Source organism: Xiphophorus couchianus, chromosome 2, assembly GCF_001444195.1.
Source record: "Xiphophorus couchianus chromosome 2, X_couchianus-1.0, whole genome shotgun sequence".
Classification (NCBI taxonomy): domain Eukaryota; kingdom Metazoa; phylum Chordata; class Actinopteri; order Cyprinodontiformes; family Poeciliidae; genus Xiphophorus; species Xiphophorus couchianus.
This window is the reverse complement of record NC_040229.1, coordinates 19,655,424-19,677,927: the sequence shown is the minus strand read 5'-3', so window position 1 is coordinate 19,677,927 and position 22,504 is coordinate 19,655,424. Positions and strand designations below refer to the sequence as shown.

Genomic DNA, 22,504 nt, shown 5'->3' with positions numbered 1-22,504 from the left:
CAGCGAAGAACAGGTGTGAAAAGCAAACATTCAATTACAAGTAAAACTAACATTTTAACTAAGAAATTCACACCTTCTGGTAGCTTAATAACATTTGTAAGGTTTGTCAGAGTCATTTAAAATTTAACTTGCAAAGGAATATCAGTATTCAGTTTCATTTGTCTCTCTTGTGATCAGAATATTCAAATAAATGTCAGAAGAGATATGATCTTAGAGAACAACACCAAGAAAGTTCCTTAAGTGCCCCCTAGTGGTGACAAGGTGAGGGAAAACTTCTTCAACACGTGATTTATACATGGTATACCACAGATATGACAAACAAGCATTTTATTACAATTGCTTTGAAAGAGTTGAAAGCACAGAGATTTCTTAATGTTTTCTTAAGAAACATTGAAAATGCTTTTTAATACCTTTGTGTATATGTGCGTTTGTTTGTAATACCTCCTGGGGACCATTTTCCTGACACATACTATGTTGTGGGGACCCACTGCTCCTTGTGGGGACCGAAGCCTAGTCCCCACAAGGGGAGATACTGTTTTTCATTCAGGGGTTAGATTTAGGACTAAGGTGTGAATTGAGTTTTGGTTAGGGATAGGTATGTAATGATTAGGGAAAGGCTAAGGCTAGGTTTAGGCTGTAGAAATGAATGGAAGTCAATGGAAAGTCCCCACAAAGATAACCACGCAAACATGTGTGTGTATATGTATATGTGTGTTGCTGGAAATAATAGTTTAATTATGCTAGTTTTAATGATATTTAACTTAGCGCATATTGAAATATTATTTTTTTGAGTATAGGCCTAAATTTGATTTAGACTCATGGTTTAATCAATAGATAACTTAATCAGTAGAACATTTTTTTCTTAAATATAAATCTCACGTTTTGATTAAAATTAGTCTATGTAGTAGAGTTTTTAATATTAGATTATATTCTTAAGAGTGTAAAAGTCATATATTCATCTGAAAAACGTTCTGGTTCATTATAACCAAAGAAGCAGAAAAAATAATCAGAAAATATTGAGTGTAATAAATGTTTTAGTATTGAAATTGCTCATGTGTGTTTTAAATGAGTTTGAAGATTTTATATGAAACGTGTGGTAATTTTTGCAATCAAAATCTGCTGTTTAGTGTCCTGGGTCAGAGGAGAGGTCAGGGGAGCTTTGTTGTGGACGCAGGAACCAGTTTGAAGCAGTTTGAAAGGATGAAAAAACACGGATAGTTGATCAACTTCAGATATGGGAAATGTTCTAAATGTTCCATGTTGTCACAATAGATGTGAAATAAGCACATCTATTGTTCAGACCATGGGAAAGCACATGGGGAGGATGGCTTGGACAGTGGATAGATTCATCCCTTGACCTTAGTAGCACCTGCATGGTCTCTGGCGTGCAAACATGTCATTACGGGCTGTTTGCACACAGGCAGAGACCACAGTATGTCAGAATGCATCAGGCAGCAAAAAACCCGCCTTGACGTACTTTGATAAAAAAATAATTGAGATAAAACAGCTAGTCAGATCGCTGGCGTGTGACTGTTTTTCTTGTCCACCACAGCGCTCTCCGTAGACGCGTCTTTGCATTTTTGCATTTTTCTAAGATAATTTCTTCTTTGTGGCTTTGGGTTCTGATGATCATATTGAGATGTTGGTCCGATTTTATCCATTTGGTTGTTTTAGTAAATTCTGGTTGATTGTGAAGTTGAACAGTGACTGTTGTCTTGGTTTCACTTTTACACCTGACATTAATAGACCTGGGGAGACGAAATAACAACGAGCAACAGGTATAAATATTTCGTATATATGTTTCTAGTCCAGTTAAACCACCACCCTTTGAGATTCATGGGTCTAGAATTCATTTCACTTCGAATTGAGTTATAATGTGTAATGTCTCTTTCAATCCACCAGAGGGTGTCAGAGACATTTTTATTTTTTGAGTGTAGAGCTGTTGCGCTTCCATGCTGACTTCCTGCAGTGATTTTTTGCGCCAGAGACTTTTAAGCATAAACAACAGGTTTCTTGGATGTTGTATGACGACACTTGAAGAGTAAAAAAACCCAACAACAGCAACAACAACAACAACAACAAAAACATACAATAATTAGGGAATGGACACATTTTGAAGTCAAGCGAGAAAAACTTGCAGATGATTTTTTTTGCCCTTCCACTGTCCAGTGATATGTGGTGCTGAAATTCCACATCACCGGACTTCAGAACTGGGTTTTTTCGAAAACCTTTTTACAGCTTTTTTGAATTCAGCTGGACTTGCTTTGAATAGAGAGGTCACAGCTTTATTTGACCTACATACAGTTAATTTGATGTTTTGATGAGCTTCTCCTCATGCTAGCTTCGTCACCTTATTATTTTTTTTGCGTTTTTGAGACACGCTTGCAACTTATTTTCTCTTTGCAAATTTGTCGCCTAGATACGACAGTGAGCGTCCTTGGTATTTACGATTGTAAATAGCTTCAGGAGGTGGCGGCGGTGGGGGTGGAGGCACTGATAATTTGAAGACGTGCCAGAGTTACAATGTTGGATTCAAAAGGCATTTCAAAGAACCAAACTATGCACTTTTTCCTTTTATTCCCCACTCTTTTTCTTCTTTCTGTCTGTATTATTTTTCTCCCTTTCTTTCTTTTCGCACGGTTGCAGGCCGTTTGAATCGACCAATGGGCCTTCAAGTTGAAGACATTGGAATGTAAATGAGCCCAGCGCGTGCTCCCGGCGCAGTGAAAGCTCGGGATTGTTTATTGAGCTCCCTGAGCCACGCGCCTGGCCCGAGGGGGAGTCGGGCTTGCTGGAGAATCACACAGCGGGGGCGGGGCATCGCCACGAAAAGCGTGCGTCTCCCCAAAAAGAGGGGTGTGGGTGGGGTGCGTGCTGGGGCGCGTGTTGAAAAAGAGGAGTGCTGCCAAAGTTTGGGTCAGATCGGCTCGTGGAGTGTAAGCAGTCAAGAGAGAGTTGGACGAGAGTTAGCCACACGGTCCCCACGCGAAGGACACGAGAGCTGAACACTGCCAACCCACTCACTTACTCTCTGAATTCATCACGTTAGAAGCTCTGTCAGCGAGATGGAAACTGCGACCATCACCACTACGCAGACAGCATTCACCTTCGGACGCGCCACCATCAGTCTGCACGCACCGGCCCAGGACGCAGCGGGACCCGCAGAGCACCCGAACGCCAGCGCGACAGTCGCCTTCCAGAGCAAAACCAAGGTGCTGAAGAGACAGCGCTCCAGCTCCCCGGAGCTTCTGCGCTGCAAGCGGCGCCTGAGCTTCAACGGCCTCGGCTACTCCATTCCACAACAGCAACCCGTGGCCGTGGCCCGGCGGAACGAGAGGGAGCGGAACCGGGTCAAGCAGGTCAACATGGGCTTCCAGACGCTGCGTCAGCACGTGCCGAACGGCGCCGCTAACAAGAAGATGAGCAAAGTAGAGACGCTCAGGTCCGCGGTGGAGTACATCAGGGCTCTGCAGCAGCTCCTCGACGAGCACGACGCAGTCTCAGCCGCGTTCCAGTGCGGGCTGCCGTCCCCGACGCTCTCCAACAGCTACTCCGCCGACCCGGAGTCGCCTCACTCCACCTACTCGTCAGACGAAGGCGGCTACGAGCCTCTGAGCTCAGAGGAGCAGGAACTGTTGGACTTTACAACCTGGTTTGACAGATACTGACGCCGACAGCGCCGCAATCAAACTCTTTTGGCATGAATCGGACTTCTCGCAAGAAGTGCTGACACAGCTTTCTTCAGCCTGCGCGCTGTGCTTGCAGGTGATTTGTATCCCTTGAAGCTTCTGAGGAGGCAAAGCAATAGTGAGAAAGTGAGAGAGGGAGCATCCTGTCGCAGATAAATAGCGGCCACCTTCCCCTTCTCTCCCTCCCCCGAAAGAAAGAGAGGAGCTGGACTCACACTGACGCGTGAAAATGTTGACGCTGTTTGATTAAGTGCAATTAAGCTGCGACGGAGCAGGATAAGTGCAGAGACGGTGCTGAAATTCCTCCAGGAAACACGGACTGCCTTCCTCACCTGCTGCACTTTTTTTCCCCCTCCTGGAAGATGACGCGTCAACGGACTTTTTTCAGTTATGACGTAGTAGCTTACATTTCGTAACACTGTAACATAGGACAAAATGTTTTAACAGGGAGACATTATTTTTGTACAATGAGCCAAACAAAAAAAAATGTTATTACTGCCACTTTTTCTGACAGCGTTGTTGCCCTGAGAAGCAGCTGTCAGGTATGGCATGTGTGACGCGTATGACTACCTGTGACCGATTGTAGTGTTTTTCTTCTTTTTGATAGAGAACCTTTATTGATGTGTGCACTTGTTTCTCGTAGTCGAAAATGTAAATATTCGATTTTAACAGATATATTTTGTGTAAAACAAGTTTTTAAAAAAAAATAAAGTTAAACCTATTTATATTATGTCTTTGCATTGTGCTGGTTATTCTCTTTATCTTGGGTGTGTGTGCGTGTGTGTGCGTGTGTGTGTGTGTGTGTGTGTGAAGGAGAGAGAGGGGGAGACAAGTGTGCTGGACGGTAATTGAGCAAACTATAGGGAGCTTCTCCTCTATTCAAAGCCCCATGCGTGACCTTTTCCCGACTTGGTTGTGCACACGGGGAAAATTGCGCAGCTGGGTGAGCACTCAATAACCATTATTGACGCGCACCTTCCACGGCGCTTTGTCCGCATTCAAGGCGGGGAGATTAATATTACGTTTCATGCATCGTATTGTTTTCTTTTGCATACACCAATAATAGCTCAGAGTGCCTGGGGCGGAGGGAGAGGATGGAGAGGCGAAGGTGGGGGCTGCAATTCATTTCACTCAAAGGGCATATAGACACTTTGAAATATAGCTCGGGGAAAGTCAGCGAGACAATAAGGCGGGTCAAAATTCTTATTGCCCGATTGAGATCAATCTAAATAAAACCTGGGGTTGTAAGGCTGCTTGTATCCCCGACTGTGTTTTTCACGGAGCACACAAGCCAATCAAGAAGCCCGTCTCCTACCAAAATGGGGAGCACAACACCCCATTGTGAGCGCCATTGTGCGTATCTTTTGCGCCTCATTATGCGAATTATGGAAGATCTTCTGTGGTAAACAAACACCCGAAGCTTAATTCAGGGAGGCAGAAATAGAATGAAAGAGGATTCCTTTCACCTGGATATGGACAAGTCTCCACTTTCAAAGCGATAGAGATAAATTGAACTTTCTCATAATTTTGATAGTGTAATATTTGTGACTTATAATTCTGACTGAATATCTCAGTCTCAAGGTGAAATTACGATGGGACTGATGGAATAACTTTCAATGTTAAAATGAATCTCATGATTATGAAAAAACATTAACTCAGAATCTCAGAAGACTGTAAAATCAGAGTTATGATAATGGATGATATCTGTTATGAGCTTGAAATGACAAAATATGACTGGAACTACAATTAGGAATTTGCACGTCATAATTATGATTGTGGCAGTCAAAAGTGTTACTTTAAATGTACAAAGTTTCCTAAAGTTTACACATGAGTTTGGAATTGAAATGAGTTGAATGTTGTAATTGAGTGCACAAGTCAACCCCGGAATAGTTACTTTGAATCCCGTATTGTGACAAATTTTACTTTGAACCTCATATTTGTGAGGTAAAGGGTCACAATTGTGACTTGAAATCTCCCAATTCCAAGTTCCAGTCTTATACATATAATTTTAAAAGTCAAAATTATGACCTTTAATTTAAAAATTCTTACTTCAACTCATACTGATTCATTTCAAAATCAAAATCATGTGTTCAAATTTTAAATGTAACTTTGCATCTCGTAATTATAACATTGAATGTCAAATTTATTTATTTGAGTCTTGTGAGTTTGAAATCTAAAATAATTGGTATCTTATAAATATAAATTTGTATTTCGGAAACATAACTTAAGAAAATCAGATCATAATGATGTATCTTATATTTATTACCTTTAACGTCACGTCCAGTTGTATTTTTATTTAAGGGGCGGAAATGGGCTTCCATATAGATCTTTTTGAGGGAAAAGATGGAACCAGACATCGTGTCTGTTTTGGGTCCAATTAAACTTTTTATAAACTTAAACAAAAAAAAGTTTCCTCTGGTTCTTCTTCTCCTTCTCCAAAGCAGACTGGAAGACAAACGCACCAGCCTGCAGGTGTGAGACACGTGCCCTGCGTTAAGTGAAAACGCCTCTCGCACTCCTATTGGCTAACGGCTCGCGCATGTGAGGCCTGTCAGGTGGAAGCAGCGACAGAATCAAACAAGTGATAGATGACATTAATTACCCTCTCCATTATAACCTTTAACGCCAGAGAGGCTCAAAAAGACGAATCAATGCGAGGCGCAGAAGAACCCCCGCTAGTCCACTATTGTTGGCTCGAAATGCGGTTTCTTACGCGGTCCAGTGTGAGGCAGAGGCCACCGCACCAAGCGAAAATAAGAGCTTGTCCCTCGTCCCGTTTGGATGGATATTCTATTCTTCCCTTGAGGAGCTGAGGGGGGAAATGATTTATCCATGTCAGCTTGTGCATGGGTCATTTTCACCTCCACAATATATAAGGGCCGTTTTAATTTTAGCTCAACATCAATCACTAGCTGCTCATGACTGTTTCCTTGCGCAATAGGGCTGATGCATGAGTAAACAGGAGTCCTGATTGGTCATCTGTTGCAGCTATCAGAATGGTGAGATGGGTTTCCATGGGTTTCATTGTGAGTTCTTTGGGGTAATGTTTGAGGCAAAATCATGTGACAAATACTTACCAAAACCTCTTCAATATCCTTTTCATCAAAATTTGTTTATCTCTGCCAAGACCTGAAATATTCTGAAATATTGGATCATTTTTATTGAGTTGTGCTTCACTTAATAATCCTTCTTTAAGTAAATGTGTTCTTTTCTTTAAGTTTTTCTCCTTTAGTCAAAATTAAAAGCACAAACTTCAGTTTAAGTCATGAGCCAGACCAACACAAAGTAACACAGCAAGCCATTATTAAAAGATGAAGTCCTGCAATAGGTGCTCTTCTTTAAACAAAGCCAATTTTTTACAGGCACCATCACAGACAAAAAAAAAAGACACACACACACAAAAAAGATAACTAAAGCTGAACACTACCTTGAACACATCATCCCCAGAGCTAAACATGGAGGTGACAGCATCATGCTGTGGGAGGTTTTTCTTCAGCAATGATTTTGAATCTATAGATTCAAAATACAATACATTAAGAGGTGACAAGGGGATGGAGGGAGTCAAATAAAGGGCAATGCCACCAAGCACTGACAAGGCCATTCTCTCATTCATTTAAGGCAAGTGTTCAGCAGTAGAAAAACTCATAAAACATGAATGACTGTGGATCCCGAGGATCAGAAACTAACACAGTCAAAGTCCAGATCTATAAATTTAACTGAGAATCTGTGGCAAGGCTTGAAAATTGATGTTTGTAGAAACTTTATCTAATCTGACCAAGCTCTAAAGTTTAGATTCTGGAAATATGAAAAACAGAAAAGATTTTGGCATATCTCAGAAAACAATCAACTGCAATTTCCACAAAACAAAGCATTTAGAATGGAGTTGAAGCAGAAAACAAACTCATGCCACACATTTCAGAATTTTTTCTTTGTGATAAATTTAGAAAACTATATACTGGTAATGTTCAATCAGTACGTAGTTTGATTAGACATCTTAAAAATATATCTTTTAAAACTTCTGTTTATAGAGAGACAAATCTTCCAGTATCCAGTATATTTACTTGTTATAGTGTTAAATGATAACATACTTTCTTTTAGAAAAAAATCTGAAAATATGATTTTTGATCAAACCAATTTAACTGCATTGAACAAAAATATCAACACAACACTTTTTTTGTCATATTGGGGGTGGAGCGGTCAGAAGAAATGAATCCTACTGAACAAATACATTGTCTTTATTTTAGGAGGACAGGGCAAAAAAAGATTTTCAATCCAAACATATATGATAAATAATAAATGTCTTTGGTTTATACTTTAAAACAAAGAAACTGAAGGTGGAACATGAAAGTGAATCAGATCCAGACTCTGTGCAAAAATGAGGTTCGGTGCAGCCTTGAGTGCAGTGTTAATGTTTAAGCAGAGTCTCCACATGAGTTTATCTTTAACACAGACAGAGAGCATGCTGTCAGGTAACTGTCTCATTTATCCCACCACCACCCATTTACCTTCTACACCGAGCCCCCTCTCAAAACACATACATACACAGCAACTCTGGATAAGAGACAAGTTAGAATGTCCTTGTTCTCCTGCAAGTGTGGGTTCTCTCCAGGCACTCCGGCTTCCTCCCAAAGTTCAAAAACATAATTGCTAGACTATCTGGTCGCTGTAAATTGCTCTTACGTGAAACTTCTTATACAGAAGTCAAGGATTGTGCCTTGTCTCTCTCATTCCCTCATTTGTCTCTGATATTTTTTTATGATTAAAATTTATAATAGTTGTATGCTTGAGTCTGCAGGTCTTTCTGGGTTTTGAAAACATAGATTATGTTTGATGTTTGAAGCTTTTCTAACAAAACTCATATATTTTGATGATGCAAATAGAATACCTTTCAAAAGCATTCAATATTACTTGAACAAAGGTCAAGTATAATTCTGAAGTCAAAGGAGAGTGATACATGGTCTTACATCATTTTTACAAATAAAAATTGTAAACTGTGCTTTGCTTAAGTATTCAGCACACTCTAATCTAACACCCCTAAAATATTCCTGTCCAACCAGTTGTTTTTAGAAGTAGTAAATTGAAATTCTATATGTTGTGTATTTTCAGTATAAATAAGCTGTTTTGTAAAGGCCTCAGAGGCTTGTTAGAAACTTTGGGAAACAAACAGAAGAAGAAAGAACACAGCAGACCCCAGCAATAAAAATGTGGAGAAATTTGGAGCAAGACTAGCTGAATAAAACAACATCTGGAGACACAACTCAGACTCTACCAAGTCATGTTGATCACTGAGCACCAAATGGTGGGCCAGATGTGAGCTGTTGTTGAAATAAATCCATGTGAGTGCTATTAGCAGTTTACCACAATGATGCTCTTCCTGAATTCTGAGCAAGGTGTGACTGAGGTGCCTGAAAATAAATGCATGCTGCACTTTTCAGATTATCATTTATGAATACATTTGAAAACCATGCATCATTCCCTTCCATTTAATAACTATGTGATACATTGTGCTGATTTATCACATAAAAAACGGTAAAATAAACTGAAGCTTGTGGTTATCACGACAAAATGAAATAAATAAATATGTGTATTCTTCTAACCACTGCATCTACTGCACAAATATGAAATATGAGTACCTTTATACAATTCTAGGATAGGTATTTAAATTGGTGCACAACCTGTCAGAAGAAAAAGTGGAATTTGTTTTCCAAAAGACATTTTCCATAGCAAAATTTATTCCATGAGATTTTATTTCAGAAATTCCCGCAATGCAAGCAATCAGGTCACACACCAGTGTGTCTGAAACGTTCCACCAACTCTGACTTTTAGCAAACCAGTACACGGCACACAGCCGCCAAGTCACTTTAACATTCTGACAAAAAGTCAACTCGAGATTTTCTTCTGTCTGTCATAAAGAAGAAATCTTTTCCTTTTTAACAGAAGACCAAAAAAAGAAAGAAAGAAAAAAAAAGCTATTCTAAATGCGTGCAGCCAGGCACTTTTAACTGACACCTCTCTGTGTGAGTGAATAGGCCTTAAACTTCAGATGACCCAGTAGAAGAAGAACCAAGCTTGGGCTTGAAGGATGGAAGGATGGAAGAGGTGGGGATGTGTGGCTGGGTGGAGGTGGCGGGGCAGTTATTTGCATGGCCTATTGTGCTGCACAAGTTTGGGTGCTTTTTTTTGGCTTGGGCCCTTTTGGCCATTTACTTCCACTCTGGCTGGCTGTGGCGAGCTGTGAATAGTCTCTGCTTGGAGGAGACACAAAGGCGCTTTTGTGCTACGGCCGCACCATATTCATCATGTAATGCCTGTAAGACAAATCTGATTGGACGTCTCTGTCACTTTGATGTGGGTCCAGAGTGCGAGTGGCCCTGAGATTGCTAACTTCAGTTTCTATTGCCTATTCTGTGGCATTGATATGGGGGGTGGAGGCAAGGAGCTGGGAGGGGGGTCAGGAGAGGTAGCTTGGGGGAGAATGAGAGAGCAGGCAGGGGGTAGTCCTCATTATTTGCAGGAGCAAATTCATAATAAATTTCCCCATTCTACAAAACCGGGTCGAGATGATTGACACTACTTTACGCCAGGCTGAACAAAAGGCCTGATTTGAGCAGAATACCAAATGAATGGGGTGAGCGTGGATTCAATTCAAACAATTTTAATCTCTCCCTGTGCTCCCTTATTTCTCCTCTCCCCCTTTTCCTCACTTACCCTTTTTTTCAGCTCCAACTCCACTGCCTCTTTTGTCGAGAGCATTCTCATTTTACAGGGTAATTCTACTCCAACGGATGTGCTAATTGTGCTGGGTTAAACTGGACGCTGGTGGACGCCTGTGATACAGAGCTTATTCTTGCCTAATGACTGTAATGATGGTTCAGAGAGACTGCAGCCTGCAGACTCAGTGACTTGTGTAAAACTTTTTAGAGGTAGAGCTTTTTTCCCCTTCCCTCCTTTTGACTCATGCAGGCTGTTAGTGAACATAGAGCAAAGAAAGGCCTCATGGGGGGGATTTAGTTAGGAATAGTGCATCATATAAAAGAAGCAATATTATTTAACAGTGGCTCAATTTGAATTCTGTCGCTGCAGGACAAACATCAAGCTTCTGTGAAAGAGTAAAACATGTTCTGAAGTCATTAAACTTCACCTGTAAGCAGGTACGAGTTTACACCTGAGGCAAATAGGTAATCAGAATTGTGCAGCATTTTCTGTACAGAGAACACAAAAAGAATAAAATTCAAATTTGTTCTGACAAGTGTGTAGATTTGTGGAAAGAAGACCTGGTACTGCAAGTTGTCTATGGCCTCTGGTGGTTGATAGTGGTACTGCATGTTAAAGTCTTAGATTTTGCCTCAGCACTTTTTATTGTTATGCTTTTTATTTTCACTCCCCATAAACATTTCCACATTTTGTCACATAATGTATTTTATTGGAATTTATGCAATAGCGCAAGCAGTGCATAATCACAAAGTGGAAGAAAATGCACAAATGTTTTCCCAATTTTTTTTCCAAAGAAAAATCTGCAAAGAAGTGTGTGTGTGTTTCTGCTTTCAGCCTCCCTGAGTCAACAGCAGGACCATCTTTGTGGTAATTAGAGCTGCGCTATATCTCAACTACCTTTATTCATCTTGACGGTGAACATTTTGCTCGTTCTTCTTTTTCTTCTTTTGCAACATACCTCGACCTGGGAAAGATCAGATAAGGAGTGTGTATGTAAATCAGTTCTGGACCACAGAAAAAGTTTTGCATGTAGGCTAAAAAGTTGACATTTGTTCTCAACTGGCCAGATCACCTTCCTAAGAATGTTTGCTATGTCCCTTGCATTCAGTAACATGCAACTCTGTAAATTACAACTTTCTCTTAATAGTTCGGCAGTGTTGCCTCACCTCCATGAAAGCCAGGTTTGAGGAGTATATAGGTTTTTTTTTTTCCTGAATGCAGTTTCTTGTACCCGGGTTGTAGACCTTTGTAGGAAAGCATTTTAGTGTTTCACTGATTAATGCTCTTAATCCAGGCTTGTTTGTTTTAGTGGACAGTCGTGTTTAGGAAGGTATGCAGTTGTGTCATTGCACATAATGGATTGTCTGTGAGATAATCAAAGCTTGAGGACTTATTTTATTCTCTAAATCTTCTATAAACTTCTTCATAACTTCATGTCTGACTTTATGCTATTTGTTCACAAGTCTTTTCCAACAAACACCTGAGGCCTTCACTGTACGATGAGATTAGATTATGCTCAGAGTCCACTATTTAGGTAGACTATAAAGGCAGTTGGTTGCACTTGATTGTCCTTATTAGTGAGAAATGTATTTATGCAACATAAGGTTTTTCTGGCAGCAAATTTGCCCCCTTCAGCTGTGGATATGTGCTGTCCTTCCAGGAGACTTGGCATTGCATATCCCAAAAAGTTTTATCAGGATGCTTTGTAAAAGAGGTCTTTGATATGAAGGAGTTTTATCTTGGTTAAGTAAAGGTTGAAGAAAAAATTTCAAGGAAAAGACATTGAAGTTTGCAATTGTAATGTTACAAAATGTGAAAAAGTTCCTGGTGTATTAATACTATGATATGTAAACTTCACCAGTTAGTGGTAATTTTGTTGATTTCTGAAGCTCTGTCAGTATCTTCTCCTTGAAGTTTTTCTATAAGCTCTCTGTTCTGCTCTGTGTTCACATTGAAAACATAAGGTGTTGAAAAAAATCAAAGAAAAATAGCATCCCTCTGTTTACTAGAAGCACAAAATGTGGGTGCTTACAGTGTCACAACGTTTACGTTCTATCTTTGTCTTTATGCCGGACAGTCTTTCATCGATAGGCTCACCTGAGATCAGGTGCATTCCTTCACTCAACAATTTGTGGTCATGTCTTAGTGTTTCTATGTACATGTGGGTTACTGTGCATAATCGATCATTGTCTGGATGTCAAAGGTTGCACCTCTTTTTTTGTAAAACACTTTTTTACTCTCTTCTTTACAAGTCCTGTCCCCTCCCTGTGCAGACAAACACTGTCATGTCCCAGGGTCCTCAACAGGCTGCAGCCTGCCCCTGGAGAACTTGTTCGCAGTGACAAAACACGGCTTCATCAGTCTCTGACACGTCTTGCCCTCAGCTTTAGATCACATGGCTCACTCTGCTATTGTCTGATTCAGACAGACAGTAGGACACTTGGATATTTTCCTTTATGCATCTTCTGAATATCTCAGCATGACACAATGGATTCACCTTCTGTATGGTGTAAAAGCACAGTGTACACTTGCCCCTGGATATGAATGACTTGTGTGTGTGACGACGTTAAGTACAAACATGAAAGCACACAGAGGATTAAGATGATAAAAGTAATGAAGAACAGATGGTTGGTTGTTGCTAAATGCAATTATGTTTTGACTGTTTGATTTTCGTCATATTGGATTAATAGATGTACTATGCTGTTATTAAATCCTTGATATATTCTAGCACTCTTTTTAATCTAACTACAGGGGCACCATTTGAGGGGCCAAGAGGTTTAGGACAATTCCAAGGCCCTCTGACCACTCCCTCAGCTTCCAAAAATCGTAAACATTAATATAAAAAAATTATTTTGGACCCCTATCAATAAAATGAATGATATCTTGAAATAGTGAATTGGAAACTGTATGCAGACTGTTGCATGTGCAATTCGCTAGCAGTTAATTGATAGCATTGGACCAGAGGAAGTAAGGCAGCTGCAAGCCTTTAAAGTTTGTTACGTAAAGCTTTTGATGGGTCAGTTTGATTCCAGAGATGTGGTGACAACAGCTGCACTGGACCCTAATCACAATGTAGCATAAACGAAAGTCTACTTTGTCACTGTAAAATTAATTTTATCTATAATAAACATCAGTAACCTTTAATATTTGTATATTAAGAGAGGTCTGGACATCCTAATTTCCTTACAGAATAAATTTAGCAAAAAAAATAAAAGAATTATATATATATATATATATATATATATATATATATATATATATATATATATATATATACATATACAGTATATACAATTCAAGATTAAAGGAATGGCCCATTTTGTGTTTTAGCTCAGTGTCTGCCTTTGAGATATGTTTATTTCAGTATTCTGTAAGCTCCCATGTTTCCACAAATGTAACAAAGGAATGATGTAACATGATATCCCCATGATGTCTCACAAAGGAGTATGTTTGAAGTTTTACCCTAAAATTAATCTATAGGTGTGACTCCATGTCACTCAAATGTTATTATGTCAGCCACTTTTTCATCATCATATAGTTTTGCAAATATTTAAAGGTTTAATGATTCTTTCTTTCTCTCTATTTCTTTGTCTTTCTTTCTTCCGCTTTTTATTTCTCAACGGCAAGTGTGAAATACGAGAAGAAAATCCCAAACACTATAACATTTATAGCCTTAGCTAATGTGCAATGTGTGTCCCCAGCTTAAACCCCAAAACCTTCACCCCCAAAATCCTTACATTTCAGACAATGGCTCCTTATGACCATAAAACAGTTTAAAGGACAGTCAAACAGCATAGCAAGATAAAAATATTACAAATAACTTAATTTTCCGTAAATACAAACTTTATTTTATGTATTAGAAAAGAAAGAGAGCTGTTGATTTGAAGAGTTATTTGTACTCTTCCATGGTATCCTTGGAGATGTTTTTAAGTGCTAGGAACATGAGCTGCTCTTCTTTGTGTCTCTGTTTCCCCAGCTCTGTGTTTACATTTCTGAACATCTGATATTAGTGGACCAAAATCTGAAAACTGAAAGTAAAATAAAAAAAGACAATAAAAAGAAACAGATTTTAAAATAAAACACACATACCTGTATTAAATTAAATCACTGACAATAAAGATACATCAAGATGAACACATAAGCACATAGTATTTATAATATATCCTTTGAAAACAAAACAAAACAACAAAACCCTTCTGTAGATCAACATTATATTTAGTCTGTCTAACACACGCACATTCACACACAAAGATGCTATGAATTGACATACAAATCCATGGTTCCCCCAGGCCTCCCAGCTCCCCACGCACTATTATCAGCAGTTATGGTCAGGCCTATAGAGTCCTGCCCCCTCCCTGAAACAAGGTAGATGGAGGATTAGTGAGCACCATTTAGGGATTCCTTTCACCCCTTCGTTTCATTTCATTAGCTTGTGACCTCTCCAGTTAATTATTTTGATCTGGCCAAAGGCTTGGCCTGCTTTTGATTATCCTGACTGACTCACCGCCCCCATTAAGATGCACAATACTTAACACACCCATTGAAGGCAAGGAATAGCAGTGGTGAAAAGGAAGGAGGCAAGAAAAGAAAGAAAGAAAGATTGAAAGTGGCATTTACCAGTCACCAGCAGAGGCTGTGTGGAAGGCAACCTGGTGATGGCAGGGTGGCTTAATGCCCTCTGAGGTTTTGTCAGAATATGCTATTGTTCCTCATTGATGGAGAGGCCCTCGTCTTTAAAGGGGAATACCATTGCGGAGTTGTTTTGTAAACTGATTTTAGAGGTGAAAGTTGAATAAAAATAGGATGCCTTGTTTTATAAAATCCCACATGGAAGTTAAAGCTGCCACCTGGCTGCAGTGGCCAGCTTCAGTGAAACAAACTTAAATGTTATTTTTTATGTTAACATTCCAACATACAATGTTACTGAAAACTATTGAAAAATCACTCACCTTTCATTTTTTAAAACACCAACTCTTTCAAAGTAGTCTTCAGCAACATTTCTTAAGACTTCCAGGGAATCTTTGAAATCGTTCCTTTGAAATTCTTTATTGCTAATTGTCAGCCTTGCATGTGACTATTTTAGAAGGATTTTTTCATATAAAAACTTCTCAACTTTTATTTATTAAAGTTGAAATGATGAACCTTCAGTTTCTGAACCTGTAGACAAAGATTGCCAACAAGCTAGTTGCTGAAAAATGTGATTTATTTGAAAATTCACAGTAGGACAATGCATCTCTAAAGTCCTGAGTCAGATCATTGATGTTTTTACATTGCTTTTACATTCTGTTCATGTCTTGTTGATAGTTTTACCAGATCTGTTCCTTGACTTCCAATTGTCCTCTTTAAAGGGATGGCTCAATTTTGTTTAAATGAGGCTTTGTGAGACATCGTTCATTAGCATTTACCTAACTTGTAGTAGACGTATTCCATATCCCAATAACTTTGCACAATACTGAATAAATCCTTAGAGGCAGCTAACAAACCCTCTTATCTCCTCTGTGGTTGTTTTAAAGATTTAAAAAAATCTGACAGAATATGTTGTTATATATTTGTATCATTAGGAAATGATGGGCTATTATTATTGCTATTTTCTGAGATAACTGTCCGTGCAACTTCACTAAAAGTTATATGGTTGTAGCCTGCCGGCTGTAATAATCTTCTTAAGGATTTGCAAATCTTGGTGTACTCCAAATGTGAAGGAAACGTTCTCATTTTGCAACAGACTTTCATTTGTACATTTACTATGACGATGGCGATTTTCCAAGTCTTGTTGTTATATGTAAATTATCCTAGGGCACAGACATTCAGCTGAATATGCTGCAATGATCTGGTAGAAGAAACAGAGAAAATGAGCATAAAGAGTCCAAAAGAAAACTATGAAAGATCTTCAGGAATCTTAAAGAACTGTTCAAGAAATTTAATCAAATAGGGTTCACTGAAAGCAAATTATCTAGAAATGAGTAATTAAAAGCTTTTGTGCATTGCCTTTAGATTTCTGTAACATCTAGATATATTTTTACTTCAGCCAATTGATATAAAAAGAAAATTGCAAGTCTTATCTCCTTTTTGTCCACCTGCTCCACTGCTGCTCAAATTGCCTATATTTGTTCATCCTGGGAGTGTTTGCAAAGGTATAGCTTCTGTTTACCCATCACCCCTCCAAGCTCCATATTGATTGCAAGCACAATAAAATCTTAGCAGTTTGTGCTAGTATGCCACCCAATGCGTTTCTCAGTACAACCAAACAAGAAAGCTAAAAATGTTTTCCAGAGTGGATGTAGCTGATCTTAGTGCTGCTTTCAGTTCCCTGTTTTTACAATCACAAAGTCTGTTTTGGTACTTTTTATTTATTTATTTATTTTTTGCCTGCCTTGATACCAACTCTGCTGGCCAGTTTACCCTGTCTGGCTATGCATGTAAAGAGTGTCCCTTCTTTGTTCCAGTTTTGGGCCTACAGCCAAGCTCCCCCTTCAAAAACTTAAGCCACACACACCACACAGACAACCCCAACACTAAATCACACATGCACAGAGAGCACCCCTCTCACTCCTTTTTTCACTCTCCCAAACAACTGCCCCCCTCCTTTTCCCCTGTGCTGCCCTTAAATTGCAGATAACAAAAAAGAGGAGAGAACCTCAGAGACAAGGATCACTTTAAAAAAGCAGGTGTCCCCAACTTTTCAGAGCTTGCCGATTTCAAATGGAGACCCTTTAACCTTGGTGCTTTGCTCGCTGGTGGCTGAGGTAGCCAGTCAGAAGCCTAATCAGTCTAGTCTGACAATGCTGGGAGGTTGAGGGCTGTCAGTCCTTCTTTCAGACGAGGGCTTCAATGAAGCCGTGGAAGAGGGAACCCCTGATTGATTAGTGCCTTTTTATTGAAGTGGAAGTGTGTGTGTATGTGTGTGTGTATGCCTATCAGGGCCCGAACAGAAAGCCTTATTTAAATCCTGCGAGTACCATAATTATGACTTTTTCTTTCTACTGGCAGGTTAAAGCTGACAGAGAGGGTTCTTAGGGCTCACTTCAGCCTCTCAGCCTCCTAAAGAGCGATTATTGCTGCCCATAAAGTGACAGGACCAGTCAAGCTCATCAGCACAGCTTTAAAGACCTGAGACCCAAAGACCAGGTCCAGCACAGGACTTGTAGAAAAAAAGGCAAGTCTGTGTAATCCCATTTCATCCTTATTAACTGACACGAAGCGACTCAACAGTTTGTGTCCTCAGTGTTCAAAATAACAGAAATGATCTTTGAACTGAGCTAGAAGGGTAAAACAGACACATAGGTTAACGCAGGCTCACAAACGTGATCGAAATGTGTCTGATCCTGTGTGGCCTTGTTTGTAGATGATCCTCTGTATCTCCTCATCTGATTTTACATCTTCTAACAGGTCAATCACTATCAGTCCATGTAGGTCTGCTGTGCTGCTCCCCTCTATAAATCCTAGCAGCAACATCTACAAGGGACATACCTCTATTGTTCTGGGACAGCTCCTATCTACTGACCACTTTATATATATATGTGTATGTGTGTGTGTGGCCTTGTATTTGATAGTGTTGCTTTGGGGTTAAGGGTTAGGTGTAGGACTAACGTGTGGAGAAGGCAGAGCGAGACAATAGAAATGAGTGAAAGCTGGGGAAATGGGGCAAATACACACAGCTCTTCTAAATTTTTATTTGTTTAAATAACATAAATAACTCTTAATTCCAGTTAACAACTATGCACCACTTTATGTTGCTCAATCACAAAACTACAATACAATGCACTGAAGATTTTTGCATGGACAAACTTTAGTTATCTCAAAGGACAGCAATAGCATAATTCCTGAGACAATTCTTTTTTGCCAATAGTTCTGTCAACATGGGAAGAAAAAATAGATTAGATTTTGTTTTAGCTCTCTGTCTTTATAGCTTTCATTCAAACTGATTTCACATAGTCATCCTTGAACCACATGGTCCTCTTCAAAACCCATCTCCACCACACTCACTCCTCAAATGTTGTTGAAATGTTATCTGCAGTTGTACATCTTTACAATCACTTTACGTGTTTACATTAGGCCAAGTAGATATTTATGTACAGCAGTCTTCACACTTATTGACTTACTTATTGTAAACATTCTTAAAATATATTTATTTTGTACAGTAGTACCACCTCATGCTGAAAATAAAAAATCTATAATTTGAGTATGGTTAAATGACCCATTAAATACAGTATATATATATTTTACTTAAATTAATAAGCAATAATTGTAGTATCCTCTTCTGTGAATTTTTTTTTTTACCTTCCAATTGTACACAAATTAAAAGTTGTGTACAACAATTTTGGCGAAGGATTATAGGCAACGACGGGAATAAACTTTGAATTTTTTCCATAGTATTTGGCCCAGTACATGTGGAGGGTGCTGTATTATAAAGCAATGATCAAATGAATTCTCTTCTGTTACATCTGTATTAAACAGCTGCGAAGCAAAGTAGTTTTTATTGGTAGCCCTCATCATCAGCATTTAGTCTGAGACAGAACCACGTGAAAATGTTGCTGTCTTTGCTGTCTTCAGGGTCTTCAGTTGTAGGCAGATCTTGTAATTTGATTCCTGGGATTAACTTTAGAGAAAAAGTTTAATCCTAACACTTTGAAGTGTGTAAGAGATTAGCATCCCATCCAGGAACCCCTTAAAAAAAATCCACAATTGTTATCGATCTAAAGATATCTGGCCGCCTTCTTTTAGCTTTGAACATTGCTCTTTCTTTTCTGGCTTTTACTCTGCAAGGGGATGGCCCGTCTTTGCTCGGAAAGTCACAAAGGCAGAGAGGAACACAAAGACGTGACTCACCGCTTTCATTCAGTTAAAATAATTCTCCGTGGTAAGCATAAACTGTTTTGTACGTATGCAGTACGTTTTCCAAGACATGTGGCGACACGTCTGCTTTTTTCACCATTAATCACTACTTGTTAGGTAACCACTGTACTCCAGCCTTTACCTCTTTATGTCCTGTCATGGTTCATGGTCTCCACAGTTGTAGACGATGCACATGAATCAATTTTGAACACCTACACTTTCTGGAGCATTAACCATGTCAACACAGAGTGACTAAATGCACAAGCTCTTCCCAATCCTTGCTACAAGTCAAACACACACACACGCATGCCTGCCACCTAGAACACACACCCAAACACACCTGCGTTTTGCATGACTTTTAGTTGGAGGGGAGAAATTCCAACATGAGCCCATTTATCAGAGGCAGAAGCTCACAGAGCAGATAGTGATAAAGATTTTAAGTCAACATGCCAGCAGGTGTCGAGCATGTTTTTACTGCACACAAGTGATTCCACTCCTGGGTCTGCACAGGGCAATAAAAAATGAAACTGCATTTTTCTTTATTCCTCCATCACCCCACATTCCTGCTCCCTGGATAGAAGCCAGGCAGTGTCTCTACCCAACAACGCCTGAACGGCAACGCATTTACCTAACAGCACATGCACGCCAACATATTTAAATCGACCCAGATAATGAAATTTTTACTGATATGCTAATGCTGGAGCCTTTTGTAAAATAAGGAACTTAGCTGGAGGTAAAGACTCTAAAATGCAGTGCCTTTCATTTTTTTTCTCATTTTGTCATAGTGTAACCATAAATGTTAGTTCATGTTACTGGGATTTTATCTGATATACAAACATAGAGTACAACATAACTATACAGAAGACAAGAAAAGGTACATGATTTTCAAAATTCTTCATGATTAATATATTTGACTCTCTAGGTCAGTGGCATGATGTGTTGTAGGTTGACTGTGGACCCAAATGCAGAACATCGGAGGCATGGAGTAGGTGATGAAAATATTTAATGAAAATGATCAATACAAAACCACAAGGAGAGCAGGGAGCCAGAGCAGAACAAAAACCATAAATACAATGAAAAAGCCAGAAGGCAAAACAGGGAGGGAATGGAGGAAATAACAGGGTTTATCAAATGGAACCAGCAAGGAGTGTGAGCAGAAGAGGGGTTTCAGTACTATGAGGGTGAACACTGGAACAGAATACCTGGGCTGATGAGCTAACGGGTTGCAGGTGCGCCGGGAGAGAGCCGAAAGCAACTTTGAACTTATAAAAACTGAACATTTCGATCATTCTTCTTTGCAAAATAGCTCAAACTCAGGGAGGTTGGATGGAGAATGTGTTTAACTAGCAACCTTGAAGTTGTGGCACATATTTTCCATTAGTTGTATGTCCTGGATAGGACTGGGGTATCCTACCTAGGCCTGTCACGATAACAAATTTTGCTCAGCGATTAATTGTCTCAAAAATTATTGCGATAAATGATAATATTGTTTGAAGACTTTTTTACACTTATTTAATGGAAATGACGTAATAATGCATGCGATTTCCTGCCAAAGATAGATACACTTTATTTTCAAAAGAACACTTAACACTGGAACTGATAAACAAATTAAACAAAACAACCAAAAACAAAAACAAAATGGATTCTCAGTCTCCATTAACAAAAAATGTACTTGAATAAAAACTAAACAAAGTGAAGCCAAAGTGGAAATAAATACTGCATTCAACCAAGAGGGCAGATTATGAAGTCTGTATATTATGTTGCCCTTCAGTAATAATTAGATTTAAATAGAGAAGATGGGCACATCCGACTACCTGATGCAATAATTCACACTGCATGATTTTTTGCCCCGATTTTCAGAACATTGGCTATTCTAAGATTGTCGCTTGCGATTTCGTAACCGATCATCCTGTAGTGTGTGGTGTGTTACGGTAGATCGTCGTGGCCGCTCCGATCTTAATCAGGGGTTTTTCCCGACAGGGAGCGTTAACGCAGCCTGTTGAATGTGACAGGTAGCCAATCAGAAAGCGCGGATTCTCTCCGTCCTTTCAGAGGGAAAAGCACGGAGAGGAATCCCAAACAGCTGACAAGGCGCAACCTGAAGTCCGGCGGACATTGGAGATGATATGTGGAAACAACATTAATGTTTGTTCAACATTTTGTGAGAGGAATATCCATAGAAATGACAAGGGGAGGAGTTGGAGCGAAATTGCTACTGCAGTTGATAAACCTGGTAACTTTTCAGCTGTTCTTCAGGTTATAATGATTTTCATTCAGTCAGGACTGACACTAGCCACATGCATTGTAGGTAGATTGTAGTAAAGCATTGATTAATGCCTGGTTTTAAAATTAATTAACTGGACTTGTAGCCATTATTTGGTGCCCATTGTTGGACACCACATGGCAGGATCGAACCCAATCGAACTGTTATACCTAGGATTTCTGTTGGCTAATGTGTGGTCTCTCAGGTTTTGAAAATGGGCCGACAACTCTAAGATTGACTAGTGTGCGCTGGGCATTACACTAAGGAAATGAGGAAGGGAGAGGTCAGTGGAGAACACCGGAGTTGAGCCTTTTTTCATTCAGTGTCATCAACAGAAAGAGAAAAAGGCCCAAAGAAACAATAAAGCCAAACATTAAAATGAGGTTGATAGTTTCAATTTATCGTGTGATTAATTGATTTATTGTTTATCGGGACAGGCCTAATCCTACCATGCACATTTACTTTTATCTGAACCAGCCATGTACTGACACATATCCTGGTCACTCATATCTATTCAGTGCTTCTTCTGGGATTTGTCCCATTCAGTTCAATTTCCCAGGATGCATTTCATCCGGGCCAATCAGCAATCATAGGGAGGAATTGTGAATGATGACATTGAGTTTCTGCGCTGTATTTGAATTGTTGTCCGCTTATGGTTGTAGTTTGGCAATGGCAGAGCAAGAAGTAAAGAAATATGTCACATATTAATTTACTGTTTCCTTGACTCTACTGATTTTTAAATTTGTGCCCTAAAGCCGGCAGGTCTTACTAACAGCCATCTTGTTTGACTTTCCAGTGGTGGACAGTTGTTTATAGTGCAGGCAATTTCTGGTAAGCTTCATAACGTAGCTTCCTCCACATTTGAACTGGTGCGTTACATAGGTCATGGTCAAACACTGGTTACTGGATAAAATCACATCCAATTGAGTCCATGCTTCCAACAAGCAATTGTTTTTCAATAGCTGAGGTCCAGACTCTCTCCGAAAAGCAAGGAATAAAACAAGGA

General features: G+C 39.4%; 1 protein-coding gene across 1 annotated transcript; it reads left to right on the top strand.

Moving 5' to 3' along the window:
- Positions 1-1,035: 1,035 nt before the first annotated feature.
- Positions 1,036-4,409, top strand: ascl1b (achaete-scute family bHLH transcription factor 1b). Its single transcript, XM_028003272.1, has one exon. It carries the CDS (start codon positions 3,066-3,068, stop codon positions 3,666-3,668), a length of 603 nt encoding a protein of 200 aa, XP_027859073.1. The 5' UTR covers positions 1,036-3,065; the 3' UTR covers positions 3,669-4,409.
- Positions 4,410-22,504: the final 18,095 nt, after the last annotated feature.